Source organism: Melospiza melodia, chromosome 13, assembly GCF_035770615.1.
Source record: "Melospiza melodia melodia isolate bMelMel2 chromosome 13, bMelMel2.pri, whole genome shotgun sequence".
Lineage (NCBI taxonomy): Eukaryota > Metazoa > Chordata > Aves > Passeriformes > Passerellidae > Melospiza > Melospiza melodia.
Genome location: NC_086206.1, coordinates 9,229,284 through 9,246,653, shown reverse-complemented (window position 1 = coordinate 9,246,653; position 17,370 = coordinate 9,229,284). Strand labels below are relative to the sequence as shown.

Genomic DNA, 17,370 nt, shown 5'->3' with positions numbered 1-17,370 from the left:
TTATTATCAAAATTACCAAAATCAGAATAATAAAATAGGATTGAAGCTTGTCTGTATAATCAGTGTATTTTTTCATACAGTAATTTCTTCTTGCCAGTTGAATACTGTCCCATTACAACTTCAATTCCTACATGGTAACATTGCAAATATTATAATCTAGCTCTTCCTATTATTTGTAATTTTGCTGTCATGCATCCTAATCTTGTATTTTAGATATATAGCTTAAGAATTCTCTGGATAGTACTTTGGCCGTGGAAAGAATATTACCCCTGCTGACTATAGCTGACTAATTAGGAAGTTGTTACTTAACCAGGATGTGTTTTATAACCTTTTTGACACAAGTTTGCAGAGCACTTTAGGAATTTAATTTCTCAATTTGCTGTGTTTTGTCAGCAGGTTGGGGCTGGCAGAGCCCAAGGCTGTCAGCTCTCCTGGGGGACACTGCAGGAGAGTAGGATGCTTCCAAATTGCGTGGAGTGCTGAGCAGAAATACAGCTCAGGAGTGCTTCTCTCTGCCACTCTGAGGTGGGTCAGATGTGTGAATTGATCCTACTTTGGAATTTTTGTTTCCTTGTAAGGTTGTAGTTGCAGGCAGTTGATGTGCCAGGCAGTGGAAACATCTCAGGCCCTTCAGCTCAGCTAGAGTCTCTGGTGACAACAGCCAAGAAAAGAAACCATCAGGCGCTTGCAAAGTCACCTGCAGCTTTTCATAAGATAGAGAATTGCAAAATTTTCTTATTCTCTATTTTAAATTGGTGTAAAAGACATTTTAAGTAAGGCTTGGTCTTGCAAAGTGCCTTGACTCTGTTAAGAGAGAAAGTACCTGTACCCTTAAACCTGTTCCCTTATTTGCTGTTTTTATCTCAGTGCGGTATTAAACCTCTGAAATTATGTAAAAGAAATAGTATTGGACTTTCAGAACTCAAAAGTAATATGTTAAAAAAATAGAATAACATGAAAAATACATGAACGGTAAATCAGTTTTCTAGCTAGGAATAACCTTGTTTGCATTCAGTAAGGAAAACATCTTTGTTTTTGTGGAGTAGTTTAACAGCTGACTATTTGCCCTATGAAGAAAAGCAGGGTATTGTCGTAGATGTCTGTGAGCTCTCTTGTATATTCATTATTTTATTTACTAGATACTGTTACTATACTCAGCAGAGCCCCCTGCTGTTGTAAATTCTCCTCAAATACCTTCCTATGTTTTGCTATCGCTGAACCGTATCAATTAAGGAAACAAATGCAAGCTCAAGGTCCTGGTTGCATGGATTTGTTCTGGATTCAGGAATGAAATCTGAATGTTGTGCCTACATAGAACATATTTGCTTTCTGGCAGCAGTCACAGTTTATATGGAAAATAAACCTGTCTTGTCTTTGTGTATCTCTGGAGAAACACCTGTGCCAATGGACTGGTATAGGCTGGAAAAAAATCTGCAGGGAGAACAGGGAAACAAATCCACCCTCTGAGTCATAAATTAAATACTGAGGAGGAGAGGAAAAGGGCAAATGAGGCAGTCTGGTACCTGTGTACACAGCCAGAAACCACCACACACCCCAGGGCTCACAGGGACAGAACAGGACCTTCTCATGCCCTGGGTGGGAACCAGGCTCAGGGCAGACACTTGTGGAAGAGGAGGAAAAAAAAAAAATCAACAGGTTGTCCTGGCACAACATTGCAAACGATGTTTGATTCTTTATCCATCACACTGTATGGGCAGTAAGGATGGAGAGGGCTGGCATGACAATGTGGAGGATCCTCGCTAGGACAGGCATGAATGCATGAATAATGAATTATGTGTCAGAAATTCCTGAGTAGCTGTTCCTGTTGCTCTGGTCCTGGTAGAGTCTGGCAGTGAAACACTGCTGTCTGAGGACACTGTGCTCCAAAACATCCAATTTGTGAGCAGAACCCACTAAAAGGCACGGCCAGACACCCCGCTCTGGGACCGCCAGTGTGGCAGGCGATAAACATCCCCCTCTGCTGCAGGCTTGGCTCTTTCTGAATCGAGATGGAGACCGGAGAGGTGGCGTTTGGTGCTTTCTGACGGCAGGGTATTTGTCAGGCTCCCTCATTCCTGCTGCCCTCCCCATTCCCGCTCCCCCCGCCGTTTCCCGCTCCCCTCCCCATTCCCACCCCTCGGGCCGTTCCCAGCGCGGCCGCCAGGGGGCTCCGAGCGCTGCCCGCGCGCAGCCAATCCGGTGGCGCGGGCGGGGCCGGCCCCGCGCGCGCGCGGAGGTGGGCGGGGCTTGTCTTCTGTCGGGGGCGCGCGGGGCTCCTCCCGCCGCCTCCTCCTCTGGCCGCCCCCTCACGCTCCTCACTCCAACTCCACCTCCTTCCTCCCGCTCCTCCCGCCACCTCCTCCTCTGGCCGCTCCCTCCCGCTCCTCTCGCCGGCTCCTCACTCCACCTCCTTCCTCCCGCTCCTCCCGCCGGCTCCTCCCGGGGCGGGCGCTCCGGCCGCGGCCGTGTCAGCCCAGCCACGGCAGCAGCGAGCATGTCCTCCAGTAGGGCCAAGAAAGTGAAGATGGCCACCAAGTCCTGCCCCGAGTGCGACCAGCAGGTGAGCGGCTGCCGGCGGAGCCGGGCTGCGGAGGGCGGAGCGGGCAGACCGGCTCCGTGCGGCTCCAGTCGGTGCTTTTGTGAACTCAGTGGTTGTTGCCATTGCAGCTTCTGCACGGAATGTGGGTTGAACGCCGCGTCCCTCCGGCAGGGTAGCGGAGTAGTTGGATTGTGCTGAGGGGTTTCTGCGCGACTGCAGAACCTCACGGTCGTGTGCTGGTGTTGTTTAGTAACTGTGTGATCTGTTAAAAATACAATGAGCCGGGTGATTTATATAATGCAGTTTGCCCTCTGGATGACTGATGTGCCCGGGGCTGGGCGGGAGGGGACTCAGAGGTGTTGTTTTCCCAGGGGGTGGTCGGGAGGCAGCGGAATGGAGGGAGACCTTCGGTGCAGTTTGTGCCCGGTTCCCCAGTGCCCGCTGAGCTGTCGGTGTGTCCCACTGCGGGGTCTGCTGTGCACAAAATGGAGCTGCTCACACTCTCACAGAGAGGCAGCTGCTTGCACCGCTGCCGTGTCAGGAGCCTGTCTCCGTTTACCGGCAATGATGTGAGCGCTGAAAGCAGCGGAGCTCCGAACAATGGCCCTGGGGCTCGGCGAGGGGCAGCGCCTGTCACCGGCACTCCGGGGGACATCGGCTCCGTCACCCTGGAAAGGCACCCCTGTCACTGCTTTAGCCATACCTAGGAAAAAATAAATAGCCTCACATAATCACATCATTTTCCTCTACTTGCATAGCTTTAGAAAAATGGCATTTTTTGTTCTGACTTGCATAGTTTTACAGTATTCCTGCCCATCCTGGCACAGTCGGGAGCGCTGAGCTGTGTGTGGGCGTCCTTTCATGTTTTAACCGCTGCAAATGCACGTTAGGCACGTCACCGAAATACTATTTCTGAGAAAGAAATCGTGTGCCAAGTTCTGGTTATTCAGTTGGTGAAAGGAGAAACGAAAACGAGGGAGAAATCATATATGAGAATGGTGGTGGTTTTGTTTCGTTGGGTTTTTCTTTTTTTTGGATAAATGTAGTGAATGTCAAACTACCAACAATAAATAAGGAAACACTGTAAGATTTTTTTCACTGATGTGAAAAGTGTCACTTTGTTCTGCACTTATATGCATATTGTGTGTTTTGTTTTTGTCAATGTAGATTTTCTGTTAGCACCTCCTCTATGGCTTCCATGGATTTTATGTGCTTATATGTCCTGCTCTGGCACACATTGCTCATACTGGAAAACACCTTATTTTCCACTGCCAAATATTTGAGAGGGAACAAGGAGCTAAGGCCTACAGTACAAGTCAACCCTTTGCAGATTTTGGGGAAACTCATATAATTCTTATGTGACTGTGTCCTGTGCTGCTGTTTCTTAAATTCTTCCATGAGCAAGGGCTTAGCATTTGTTTCTGATTTTTTCAGTAGAAGTGGCATGCATGGAAATATTTAGACACCCACAATTATTGAAGCGAAATATTGAGTAACACTTCTTAGACTTCAAAACATTGTTCTGTTGTAATTTAGATAATATATCATATTTCAGTATTTTCACAATCAAAGCACAGCTCCTTTAGCTAGGGAGCCTCAAGTACTTGCAGTCAATCTGAGAAAATAATAATCACTTCTTAATTTAGCATCAAGTAAAATGTCTTGTGTGAGAAAAAATCCCTTTTTATTAGGAAAATGCTAAACAGTGTGAAATAGTGTTTAGGACTCTTTTGCCTTAATTATGTTGCAGGATGTTATCAGTGTGGGTCTTCAAAGGATAACTGAGAGTGATCAGTTTCAGTGATAAACCCCTTCCCCCAGGCCCCCACCCCCAAATGCTGCACACCCCAAACCTGTAACACCAGAGCAGTATTGTTCTGTTAAACACACTTGAGTTCCTTGAGAAATACTGACTCTGTTCCAATCCCCTTGGGTGGCTTTGCCAAAGTTGGTTTTTTTAGGCCAAGCCTGGAAAGGTAATTATTGGAGAGACCCAAGTGCTCAGAAATGGATTTAGCTGGAATTCTGTGCCACGTTAAGAACACACACAAGTTATCTGTGAGATGGTGGGGCTTTAGGATTGTTACACTGAGGTATGAACAAGGAGACAACTGTGCACACAAGCCTGCTAAATTCTGACCTTTAAAGTTCCATAAACCTCTGTTGGATTTGTTTTTGTTATGTCAGTGTCTCCATAAAGGGAGTTAAAATCTCTGGTTCTGCAAAACCCGTATCAAAAAGTCTATCTGCAAGCTTTTTGTAGGGCGAAGTGCAGGAGTTCAGATGTGCTACAGAAAGCAAAATAATTTGATTATTCTGAGTAGCATTAAAGTTCCCCTTTAGAAATTCACATACTAATTTGGCAGGGTTTTTGAGTCAGTAGAACTTTGGAACTTGGTTCTTCCCCATGTCTGGTTAAATGGAGGGGCAGTTGTGGTTCTGTGCTCCTGTTTGTTTCAGTGGCTATTGGCAGACTTGTAGTGACCTGTCTTAAAGAATTACATTTGAGAAATCACCTCCTGCCTTTTCCCCCCTACTATCATGCTTCAGCCTGATTCCACTTTAATGTGTGTTGTTTAATCTCTTCCAGATCTCTGCCTAAACTTGCTTTGATTTGTGTTTTCAGTCTTAAACCTAATCAAAGCAACATGGTGTATTGCTTACTATTCTAAAAGATCTCACAAGATCTTGGCACTAAGGTAATGAGTTTTGTAATTTATCAGTGTTGCTGTTTTTAATTGCCTGAGTGGATTTTTGTTATTTTTCATATGAAATGTGGCATTTCTTGTTTTACATTGTTGTTTTCTGGGGGAGCATACTGCTGCTGCCTGCTTAGCTGCTCAGATGCACTGTATTCTCTCAAACTCCGGGGCCTGCAGTCAGTTCTTGCCTGCCTGGCCTGGGTTATTTGCATTTTGAATTAACGAGCTCCTTCTGTACCCACCCGGCCTTGTCTGCAGCGCTGGAGCAGAGCGTGCTGCAGATGCATCTGTTTTGCTTCAGGCTCTATTGTGCCTCTAAAGCTGCTCCTCTCTAAAGGAGCTGCTTTCAAATGCTGCTGGAAGTGAATGCATTCACAACGTACTGACGGGTTGAACTCATGATTAATTTTTTTCCAAGTATATAGAGGAAGCAAAACTGGAAATGTCTGACTGATTTGACTACTGATATTTGAGAGCTCTGAAGAGAAACTAATTCTATTTTAATTCAGCCTTCCTTTAATGCTCTGTGCTTTCCCCCACCCCCTTCCTGTCAGTCTGAGGAAAAGTAGTGCAAAGCAATCACAACAGCTGTACATTTCAGGCTTGATTTTTAACAACTGCATAAAGAAAAGGCTTGGTGAGTGATTTACAGCAGAATCTGGCTCTATTATGTTTAAATACAGTAACAGGACAGGCTGTAGTTTGCAGTACAGACTGAATTTGAAGAGTTATCTCTGAGGACAAAATATGAGTTACTAAGTGTGTTTTTTCTTCATGAGACAGGAGTTTGGTCATAATTTGAAATTATCTGAAAAAATTGTCTTTTGTTTTCCCAGGTTCCTGTTGCATGTAAATCATGTCCCTGTGGCTACATATTTATCAGCCGAAAGCTCTTGCACGCCAAACGTGCTGAGAGATCCCCACCCATCACAGGTAATGCTTCCAGAGAGGGGGAGAAGGAGCAACAGTTCTTTCTTCTTATTTCCTGGAGGCAAAAGATAGTGGATTTTACTGCTCTGTGTAAATGGATTGTTGTCAGTTCACTTTCCCTTCAATTTGTGCATGGTAGACTTTGCATATGTTAATTTTTCTTGATTTTTGAGGAGAAGAGGGAAGCTGCTGTTTTCAGTCTTCCTTTGTACTCATGATGTTGGCATTTATTCTGTTTATGTTCTAGCTGCACACACTGATCACTATGCAGAATAACCCCTTACAGAATGCTTTGTGTTAATCCTGTTTTGAAGCTAAACGTGTAGAGGTCCCAAAAGGATCTGATTTCAGAGCTCATGCTGATTGAAGCTGGGTTTTCTGAAAATAAAAAATTGGTCATAATGTTTAATCTAAAACTGGGTGGATCTTGCTTCTCTCTCCATGATTAAATTAAATAGTGCTTTTTTTGTGCCTGACTTGTGTGTCTTTTGTTGATGGACTCAGTAAGAAGTCAGTTGAATGTGCTTTCTGGCATGAATAGCATTCTCCTTGTGTTCATTTATATCACTTCCTGCAGTAGTAGGAATTAGTCAGAAAAAAGAGCCCGACAGGGAAGATAATATATTAAAAAATCCCCAAAAAATCTGACCCAAGCCTAACAAATATCTGATCTACCAGACCTACAAAATGGAAGTCAGCTATTTGATATTTTGTAGCAATGTTTTAAAGGATACCACTTGTAGGAATTAGCTGACATTATGCTGACAACTGATCTTTCAAGGTGGAGGAGGTTAAGAAATGTCTCTGGTAGATTGGAAGTGTTGATCAATTTTCTTTCCTCCTCCTGCTTTTTTGATAAAGTAGTTACCCAATGAAGCTGAAGGCCATTATGTGGTTGTATAATTCAGCTTTGTACAGAGGAAATGCACCAGGGGAGGCAAAATGGAGACATGCTGGAGGCCATCCTGCTGGAAAGCAGCTCTGGAAAGTGCTTTTTACTGTGAGTGTGACCAAGCACTGGCAGAGGCTGTCCAAGAGGTTGTGGAGTCTCCATCCTTGGAGGTACTCAGAAGCCTTCTGGAGTTAGGCAGGGTCTGAAGAGGTTCCCCTGCTCTACCTCACCCTGGCTGTGACACTGAAGTGCAGGTTCTGTATGAGCCTCAGTGACTGAACCCTGCTGTCCTGCTTGTCCCTGTGTCTGTACAAGATCAATGGCACAACTGCAGCCAAAGGAAATCAGTTCCCCAGAGAGATACAGTAGCAGACTGTGTATGTCTGTATTGTGCTCCTAAGATAACCACAACTACTTCTACAAAATGTTGTTGCAGTATTTTCAGCAGTGCAGCTACTGTGGAGTGGTGCTGCAGCCTTACAAATGTGCAGCTAATCCATGAGTGTGCTGTGGTGACTGTACTATATTTGGTACCCAAGCTCGTTAATTCATGCTTAACTTCCAGACAAAACTCATGGAAATGCACCTTTCTTTGACTTGGGTGTTGAGGAGAACAATACCTGTTCAGTTAAAACTCATGGAAATGCACCTTTCTTTGACTTGGGTGTGGAGGAGAACAATACCTGTTCAGCAGTGAGCATGAAGGGCCCTGTCACAGGCTGGAGTGGTGGGACACGTTCACTGTGTTCTGAGGTGTTCACTGCCAGCACCACTGACTCAGCATTCAGTTTGTCTGAGCAGCAGCAATGATTTCATTCTTAGTGTCATTGGAAGCCCCAGTGCTGTGGTGTTTGCTGTATGATAAACTTTTCCAGTGGAACAGATACAGAATGTGGTGTCTTAAAGGCTGTGATGTGTGCAGTTTGTGTTCCCATCTTATTTGGGAAACAGCTTCTTGTGGCCCAGCAAACATCACAGGCTGCAAAATGCTTTTGAAGCAATTAAAGGGTTGATCCCTGGAATCAAGAAGTGAAGCACCCTTCTGGATCTGGCACCTTGATTTCTGCATGGATATTGTGCAGATGCAATTGTTCTGTAAAGGTACAGGCACCTGAGCACTTGGTAAGGTTGATTGGGTGGGGTAAGCATTAAGAGTAAATTAAGAACAAAGGTGAAAACAACCCTGCATCATGGCATTTCTGTTCATTTGCACAGAAAACAAGAGTGAGGCCAAAAGGAGGCGGACAGAGAGAGTTAAGCGAGAGAAGATCAATTCTGCAGTGAGTAAAGACTTGGAGAACCGCAAGAGATCCAGGTCCAACAGCCACTCAGACCACAGCAGACGAGGAAGAGGGAGACCTAAGAGTGCCTCAGCAAAAAAGCACGAGGAAGAAAGAGGTATGAGAGCTGCAGAAATCTGTTTGTTGGATTTTCTGTTTGTATCTTTTGTAATCAGCAAACCTTGATACCATTTAATAAGTAAACTAGTTCAGCCAGTACCTGATACCTTAATGTGGGGAAGGGACTGATTTGCATGTGGAGAGACCTCTGGTTTTATGTTTCAGTGTCTGATGAAACTAACTACAAAGATCTGAATCTGTATTTTTAGCCACTGTATCAAGTGTCAACATGTAGCTTGAAAGCCATTGGACTGAAGTGTTAGGTAGGTTTTTGGTGGTTTTTTTGGGTGATTTTTAATTTTTTTTTTTAAATTGCTGCTGCTTTGTATCACAAGGACAGCATATAATGATATCTGTTGTCAGAGAGGGGATTAGGATGACAGGATTACTTTAAAAGTTTCTTGAAATCTTTTGAGGGGCCATAGTGAAAGGGGCATGTTGAATCACTACTGTAACCCAAATTTTAGTCCTGTTTCTGGAGGAAAGAATGACTCCTTGTCTGTTAAGGTTCCTTGGTGACCTGCTGGTATTAATCATTATACAGAGCCTGTTACATAGCTAGAGTAATTCTAGAAACCCTCAAGAATGCAACTGTCACTTAGGGTTCCTCTTGTTTTAAGAGCCTATTGACACTGCATTTTCTAGCTGTGTTTTTGGAGATAGTAGTTTTAGACCTGAGTTATGAATCCACAATTTAGCATGGGCTTCAGAAGGTTTGACGGCAGATAAAAGGAGAATGACAAAACTTCATCAAATATTCAGCAGATATTGTTCCTAAAATTCCTGAAATCTTGAAGTATATCATGTGGCATAATTCAGAAATGCAATTATTTCTTCCTTTCCACCTTACAAAATAAAAAAAGGGTGTTAATTCATGCTGGAAATTCCTTCAATTTCTGACTTCTCAAAACCAAGTTTGATATCTCTGCTGTTCAATGTAAATCTGTTTCTTAATGTTTCTTTAATGTAAAAACCAAGTATAAATTTGGATTTGTTGGGGTTTTTTAGTGCTTTCAGTGTGGGAAGAGGTGGAATTTCATTTCTGTACATTTTCCAGATGGCAATTGTTTCAGTGTAATAGAAATGCACTTTGTAGTATCTAGTCTCTTCACTATTGCATATGACTTATTGATGTCAGTAAGTCATAATAGCTTCCCTATTTGTTAGTGACCCAAGCTGGACTTGGCTGGTAGCTTTAGGATCCTTTCTGGGCATTTAACTGCCAGTCTAGTTCACAAACAGCCTTGGTTTTAAAATTCCAGCAAGCTGGTTGGGCTGCCCTGTAAAAGTGAATCTTCTTTTCTGTCTCCTGACAAAGAGGAATGCAACAGAAGCAACCAAAGGAAAAGATCCATTTTCTTAAGACATGTTTTGTAGTTTCCAAAGAGCAAGAAATTGACAGCAGGAGAGATATTAAGAGAGCATGTTTTTCTATCCAAAACTAGGGTGAGTGTTTCTAACCTCTTGCTGCAAACTCCAAAGTGTGACAATACTGCAGTGCTTGGAGGGAGAAGAGTAGAGATCTGGGTGTAGTGGGATCTTTGCATAAGAGTGTGTGTGGTGTCCCTTTTCTTGGGGTTTCCCTAAAGTTGAATCTTACTGGATAAGATTGCCTTGATCTTCTTGTGCTGTTTTTACCATGCTTTTGTGCTTTTTCCTTGGTCTTGTGATGGCTGTTTGTTCCTCAGCCTCCTGTGGAGGGATTGGGCTCGTGCCCATTTGTCATTGTCTTTGCCCAGTGCAGCTCATCCTATTGTTGAGGACTAAGTCGGCTTAGAATATTTTTTTACTTCTGGTTATGTCAGATTGTAGTTTGTGTAGACCACTGTTATGATTATCAGGCAGATTAAAAAAAAAAAAAGTTTATAGATAAGGCTGTTATGGCTGTAAAAATAAATTCAGCAGGGAGCTCATCCTTTTGTAAGTAATTACTAAAACAAGTTAACATTGACCTCTCCCTTTTCAAGTTGCTTACAAAATTGAAACTACTCTGTGTGGAGTAATTGGCAGGAATTTTAGAAATATTATTCCTTTACCACATGTGCTGCTTGATAGTGTTGTTAGTGTCTATTAAGCAATGTAATTGTACTACAGTTAAGGTGGTTTTTGTGTGAGTGGTTGCTGGTCCTTGCAGCGGTCTGTGTGTGCTCTGCAGTGCAAGGTGGCAGTATCTAATTTCCTTGCCTGTTCTCTGTTTCAGGGATATTTTGGGTACTTCTTTACAGGTTGTGCTTTTGCCCCAAACACTTGAAAAGAAGCCACTGCTTGTATGGTTTAGATACTTGGCTCCTAATGCATTTGTAGATGGAAAAACAGGCAGACAGAAAACACCTCAGTGGTATTAAATGGAGGAACAGATTATCTGTACATTTGAAGACCATCCAGCTGTGAAAATTTCCTTCCCAAAGACCCCAGTGACATCTGTAGCTTTGCTTCCTTGCTTGTCATGCAATTCCATACACACTGTGCTTGTTCCCAGTTGTGGCTGTGCCTTTGACTGGTTCTTTTGTGTCCTTCGTGACTGGCTCACATTACAGCAAAGAGCTGCTGCAATTAAGAAGAATAGAGTAAGCAAAAAGGCTTTTTAAAACAAGCTATTTTCCCTGCAGATTTAGCAAGAAGGAATGGAGGGGGAGGAAAGAGGAAGCAGATGTAGATTGAGGGGATATGGCAGTGCTGGGACCCAGAAAATGATCCTATCATATGTTTCAGAGGCATGTGATGACCCTGGAAAATAGGAACTCCTCCCTGCAGCCTTGGCGTGTCAAAATTGTCACTTAATTTCTTTGTCAGATGTACTGCAATGTATTTTGAAAATACAAACACTCCATAATAATTTGACTCTGATTTTGTTGTGGAGGTGTGTTCTTTGTTTTATTGTGTGGCACTGTGACACACAGCTAGACTGGTTCCCAGGTTGTCTTGTTATCTGGGTAAAAACCCTGATGTGGTAAAGCAAACAAGAACCCCTTTATACTGGGGGAAGTGGTAGTGATTGCTCTGAAAGAGGTTACCAGCAAGTAAGTCTCAGTAAGAGCAGTAGACTTACTGAAGCAGACTTGTTATTAGCAGGCCAGATCTTCATAAAGGTAGATACAGACATTTCAGTATCCTGATAAAACTGAAGCTGAATACATTTTCTTGATGCAAGTTTTCTTTTTTTCTGTGATTTCCAGCTGCATTACTCACACATTTACTTTCCCAGTGTGGATATTTGAAGTAACTTGCTATCTTGAAAAACGAATCCATACAACATTTGTGAATGGGGAGGTCCATATGTGATTTATACATAATCACTGTTTAAGGGCTGCAGTATAAAAGGATCACAAGAGACATGATCCAGAAAAGCTATTTTTGCCTAAATAGCCTCTTAGCTATATAGCAAACCCCCTGGTTTTTAATGTCTTACTGTCTTGTAGAAACACAATACTATTTTTCTTTTGCTCATAACAGAGAAACGAGTCAAAACTACTCTCAGATAAGACTGAAGTGGGAAAGTTTTCAGTGTGTGTGTAGAAGCTATGGTATCCTAGGAGTAGTGTATGATAAAATGTCATGCAGGTGTGAGCTCTTCTCTTGTTACTGATAAGAACTACAATTGTCCTGAGAGTGCATGGAGCCTGCACACCTGTGTTAATCCCTCATACTCTTTGATATAAAGATTTCAGTAAGCTGAAGTCTCAGAATAAGGCTGATCTGGGAGGAAGGGAAACTAAGAAATCCACAGTGTGTTAACAGCAGCCAGGGTGTGGTGCAGGGGGAGTATTTTTAATTTTGCTGATATGTTCAAGTTGTGGCTGGATTCGTTTGGATCAGGAAGTATGAATCAAGGGGTGGGGCTTAGATATGAAAATAGAAAAGGTTAATGTGGAATAACCAGTGTGTGTAGTGTCTGTACTCAGAACTGCTCCCAGCATTGTTAATTTTTAAATGGTGAGAGGGAGGAAGTGGAGCAGCCCAGAGTGTACATACAGAAGCTGATTTGTCTTAAACTGCAGGGTAGGACTGGCAGTGAACCTCACTTTGAAATTCATTTCAAACTCAATGCACTAGAGGATATTGCCTTGCATAGCCAGGAAGTCAGCAAAAAGCTGCTTTCTGCTGTTTCTGTGTCAGTAAATCAGAACACAGTGGCAAGGGATTTTGGAGCTTCTCCCACTCAGTTGTTGAGCACAAGCACTTGATTTCACACAGACAACAGTCTGCTGGAGTTCTCTGTGTAGCTGCACACAAATGTGAAGCCAAATAAAACCATTGTTATGAGTATGAACCCACTGAAGGGTAACTGTGTGGGTAGGTGGAGATGGGAGCTGCTGGGATCTTTGTTCCTGATCCTGCTTTTTGTTATTTCCCAGTGCTGCCCTTTCTTTGGCTTGCCCGTGGTAGTTTAGGTGTCCTGCTGGAGCACTTGCCAAAGTGTGTGTGTGTGTTTGTGTGTTAGTGAGACTGAGGGGTCTCTCAGGTGGGCTTTGTGTTGTGACTGGAAATGAGTCCAAGCCACGTGGAACCTGGATTAGAGATGGAGCTCCACAGCTGAAAGCTCTCAATGTATTTCTCTCTTCTTTCTGTCTGCAAGCCTGCTCTTCTGCTGACAAAACTGTTTCTTTGTTTGCTTTATTTTCTTAACAATTTGTGTCAGCTACCTGTGGCTTGCTAAACTGGGATAGAACCAGTCAGGATCTGGAGGAGGTGGTATTTATGCAAGTGGTATTACTCAAATTATAATTTTTTATGAATTTTTGTAGTGTAACTTAGTTTATTTGAGCACTGCAGTACGGAAACTTTTTGATGGCTTCCTGTTTGTCTGTGGCATTGAAGCAAGCCAACATCAGCACAGGGAGCTCATGGGTTTTACTTGCTTAAGGAGGTGTGTTAGCATTGTTCTACAGCTGGGATAGGATGGAAAGTCTGCAGTGTACAAAGTCCAGAAGTGTGCATGACAGTAAATTTGGAGCCTGACTTCATCCAAGTGTCTGCTCTTTGGCCTTTGGCCCTGTCACTAAACTCCTGGGTTTCGTTCATGTATCTGTAAAGTAAGGGGGCAAATCTTGTGTTTAATTAGCATATTGTGAAATAACTATGCTTTATTGGATGGGAGGTGGGCATGTAAAGAAAAAAACCCAAACCACTAAAACCAAAAAAACCTGAAGGAACCCTTGAATACTTGTTTATCTTTATGTTAACAGTTCATTCTTCCTTCACTGTTAAAGAGGAGAAGTTCAGTCATGCTTTTGGCTGACTCATTCTGTGGCTCTTCCAGCACCTTTGTGTGCCTCTATTACTTCCTCCTCTTTCTAACCCCCTCCATGCATAGGAGTTGATTGAGTAACTCCAATTCCACTACTTCACATAATTTACTAATTTCTGTGTAACTTGCATTAACTTCAAATAATGGAAAAAGCTTCTAATAGTGACTTTTTTTTCTTCTACAGAGAAACAAGAAAAAGAAGTTGACATGTATGCTAACCTTTCAGATGAAAAGGCCTTCGTATTTTCAGTGGCCTTGGCGGAAATAAACAGAAAAATTATCAATCAAAGACTTATTCTGTAACTTGTGAGCACAATCTGATGCAGTTTTATGCAGGATGGCTAGCAGATTTCCAAGGTGCCATGGACTCTCGGAAAGTGTGTTGTCTGCACCAACAAGGACCGTAGCATTTCCTGTTAAAAATTCTGCTCCTGTTCTTGGAAATCCAATTCTGTCTCTACAAATCAGAAAGAAAGTGGTCACGAGATTGTGCTGTGAAAAATCAGAAAGCTGATATGTTTCATGCCTTGAAGAAAAATGCACAGAGAGACTGCACCCATTCCAGAGCACTTCTTTTGAATTTGCTGCCAGAAATGCAATATTTTAAATATTTTCAGAAATAAATGATTTTCCTTTAAAATTATATATTTCAGATTTTTCAGCTATATTTCAGTTTACGTATGTACAGTTCACATAACTTTTTAATAAATTGATATTCCAGTATTTTATTGAACTGAGAATTAAGTACATTTGTGATACTCAGGGTTGTTGGTTTTAATCCTCTTAAAAGTCTGGTATTCATCCTAGGTATGACATTTTGTAATAGGTGTGATATACTTCTCGTAGGAAGAAAATTAAAGTGGTTTAATTTGGGAGGATTGTTTTGTTAGACAACTTCCTATTTTTTATGAATTATCTCTAGAAGATAATTTCTTTCTCCATAGAGTTGTTTTTTAAAAATCATATGCTTTGGGGGTCAGACTCCTGAAGTTTGAGCCAAGCACTTGTTTTGTAACAATTATTTGCTGAGTATCTGCCTTGTCCAGCTGGTAAGTTCTTGCCCTGTACTCTTTCTTGCCCATTATTTACTGGACAGGGAGAGAAGGAGACATCAAAAATGTAGATCTGCAGTTGGCATTCTGTGACTTGTATTTCCAAAACATAGTGTGGTAGTTCCTTTTACTCCCCATAGCTTTTTTTGACTGTCTTTTGAAAGCATAATTGTTATTGGTATTGTGTTTGGATTGCTGACTGTAAATACCAAAACAAAGTGTACCTGAATTTGCAAAAATGAGTTGTTTTGATATAAATAGTTCTGGGGAAGGCATTTAATAAAGTAGTCTTTCTTAAAGTAGTATAGTGCAATTTCAGCCAAAATTCTTCCTTTAATAATTATGTGGGGACTTTATTTTACCAAGGAAAAACCCCAAAGCCTCAAGCTGTGTAAAATCCTGAGGGAGGAGGTGTAGGAGATAATTACATTCATAAAATCTGACGCACTGGGATTTAGTCACCTTTAATTTCCTCTATTCTAGGAGGGGAAATGCAACTAAATGTCTTTTTCATCAGTATTACTGGTGGTTTTCAGTATCACATTGAGTAATGAGAATTGCCTGAGGTTCAGCTACAGAACTGATCTCTGAGTGGAAGCCAGAATGTTTATTAATAAAGCTGGACTATCAGATACTGGCTGTTTATTAGTTACTGATTAACAGAGGGAGCTGTGATAGCTTCAAGTTAACCACAAGACACTGATCAAATGCAACCTGTGTAAGTGAAAGCAGGAAGCATGGAAAGTGCTTTTCACTTCTTAACTCCTAAGGAATTATTTGCATCCTTGTTAACACTGGATGAGAGAGATGGTGTGGAAATGTGCTTAAGCCACTAAAACACATTTGTCTTTATTGCAGTAAATGAGAAATTGCCAATACAAGACCTACTTCTGTGCATCATTGAACTTGTGCTTCCCAGAGCTGTAGCCTGTCACAGATACCAGTAGTGAGGACAGATGAGTCAGTTAAGGATAGAGAATTCATTTGCATGGTAAGTTACAAGTCCCAGTGACAAAAGGGACGTTCTCACTTAAGGGTATGGTCAGGCTGGAGTGAGGTGTGCTGTGTTAGGGAGGGACAGGGGAGCTGCCAAGGCAGTCTCTTTGGTGCTCTGACTGCTTTCCTGCAGGTTCCTGTCTCCTGGTTACTGTCACAGGACCAAAGTTTATGTTGTTGAATGTGACAAAACTGTAAGTTAATTTCTACATTTAGAGTGGTGCCTTTTCTAATCAGTACTTTTGAAAAACAGGTTTGTACCTCTCAAATGTGCAAGGCCATTTATTCTCCTTCATTGGAGGAGGTTCTCCTGAAACAGTGGTTGAGTTCTATTTCTGTATTTCTTCTCTTCGTATTCCCCAGGTCACTTCTGTCATCCCTTTCCCACATATCCTCATGCTACTTTTCTTCCTGATGGCTTCCAGTTTCTCTGAGAAAGCTGTGATGGGAGCAGGTGGCCTTGAAAACACTCTAGGCAGGGAGTGGGTCTTTGCCAGGGGATCTGGCAAAGCAAGAAACCTGACTTTCTCTTCCCACCAACCAGGAACAAACCATTCTTTCCTGCATTGACAGGACATTGCAGCCTCTTCCAAAAGCCCTGGTAACTGTGGTGTGCCAAGACAGATTTATTGGAACATATTCAGTAACTGAACTGCAAAGTGTCTGCTTTGTACAAAATAGGCATCAGCATGATGGATCTCAAGAGCTCTTTCTTTTGTGTGTCAGAGATGATCCTTGGATGAAACACTGACAAATCACTGGAGATTATAATTGTAAATTGCATTTGTTCTCCATCTATGAAAGTAAAATAAAGCCAGTGACAGCTGAATGATGAAAGAGTAAAATTCTGTGTACTGCAGCTCTGGCTTGCTTGGAAACTGCATAGTTTCTGAGAAGCAAGAATAAATATGGTAAGGCTTCAGGAAGTTGCTTATGTGAAGGTTTTCTTGTGACTAGTTTCAGTGTAAGATTTTTGGCTCTGCCTTTGACTGTCATTGTGGTTCAGGCTGACTTCATTTATTTCACTTCATTTTTTGTGGCCTGCAACCACCTCACATGGAAAAATACTCTTTCAGGAAAAGTGAGTTAGGCTGCAGTTTTTTATGAAAGAAAGAAGATAAAGTGCAGTACCACTGCACGTCTGTACACGTTGACTTGTCTGACTGGATAAACTGTTTGTGGTGAACCAAATAGTTTAGGATTGTATTGGGAACTGTCTGTTTGTAAACCACCTTTTAACAAGATCTGCTTTCTGCCACTTATCCATTTTTCCCCTGAAGATCTGTCCTTACAGTGTTTATAGCTTTGTGTAATAGCATGTCTGACCATCAAGTGGGCTCACAGTTCAAATTTTGCCTTGAGATTTCTCTGCATTTCCCCTGCTCTGCTCCTAGATGGCAGCCTTATTCCAAACAGCTCCCTGGAGTTCGGCATTCTCACCATGGAGACCAGCAAACGGGAGTGTTCAGTTTGCGGTGAGGGCAACCTGAAAGACCATTTTTCTTTAGAACATCACTCCTACCTAGCAAGGGAAATGAAGATCCTGCTAATGGGTGTTACTGGCTGTCTGCACTGAAACATTGCTTCATCAGTTCTGGAGGTGTGAGGATT

General features: G+C 42.3%; 1 protein-coding gene across 1 annotated transcript; it reads left to right on the top strand.

Moving 5' to 3' along the window:
• Positions 1-2,422: 2,422 nt before the first annotated feature.
• C13H16orf87 (chromosome 13 C16orf87 homolog) lies at positions 2,423-14,444 on the top strand. Its single transcript, XM_063167723.1, has 4 exons — positions 2,423-2,560; positions 6,078-6,174; positions 8,279-8,461; positions 13,896-14,444. Exons 1-4 carry the CDS (start codon positions 2,495-2,497, stop codon positions 14,012-14,014), a joined length of 465 nt encoding a protein of 154 aa, XP_063023793.1. The 5' UTR covers positions 2,423-2,494; the 3' UTR covers positions 14,015-14,444.
• The last annotated feature ends 2,926 nt before the right edge of the window (positions 14,445-17,370 follow it).

What these genes read in the sequence shown, in the direction of transcription:
- C13H16orf87 (XM_063167723.1), top strand. Translation starts at nt 2,495, where the DNA reads ATGTCCTCCAGTAGGGCCAAGAAAGTGAAGATGGCCACCAAGTCCTGC. An exon ending in GAGATCCCCACCCATCACAG is followed by an intron (nt 6,175 to 8,278) that starts GTAATGCTTCCA and finishes TCATTTGCACAG; the next exon opens with AAAACAAGAGTGAGGCCAAA. An exon ending in AAAGCACGAGGAAGAAAGAG is followed by an intron (nt 8,462 to 13,895) that starts GTATGAGAGCTG and finishes TTTCTTCTACAG; the next exon opens with AGAAACAAGAAAAAGAAGTT.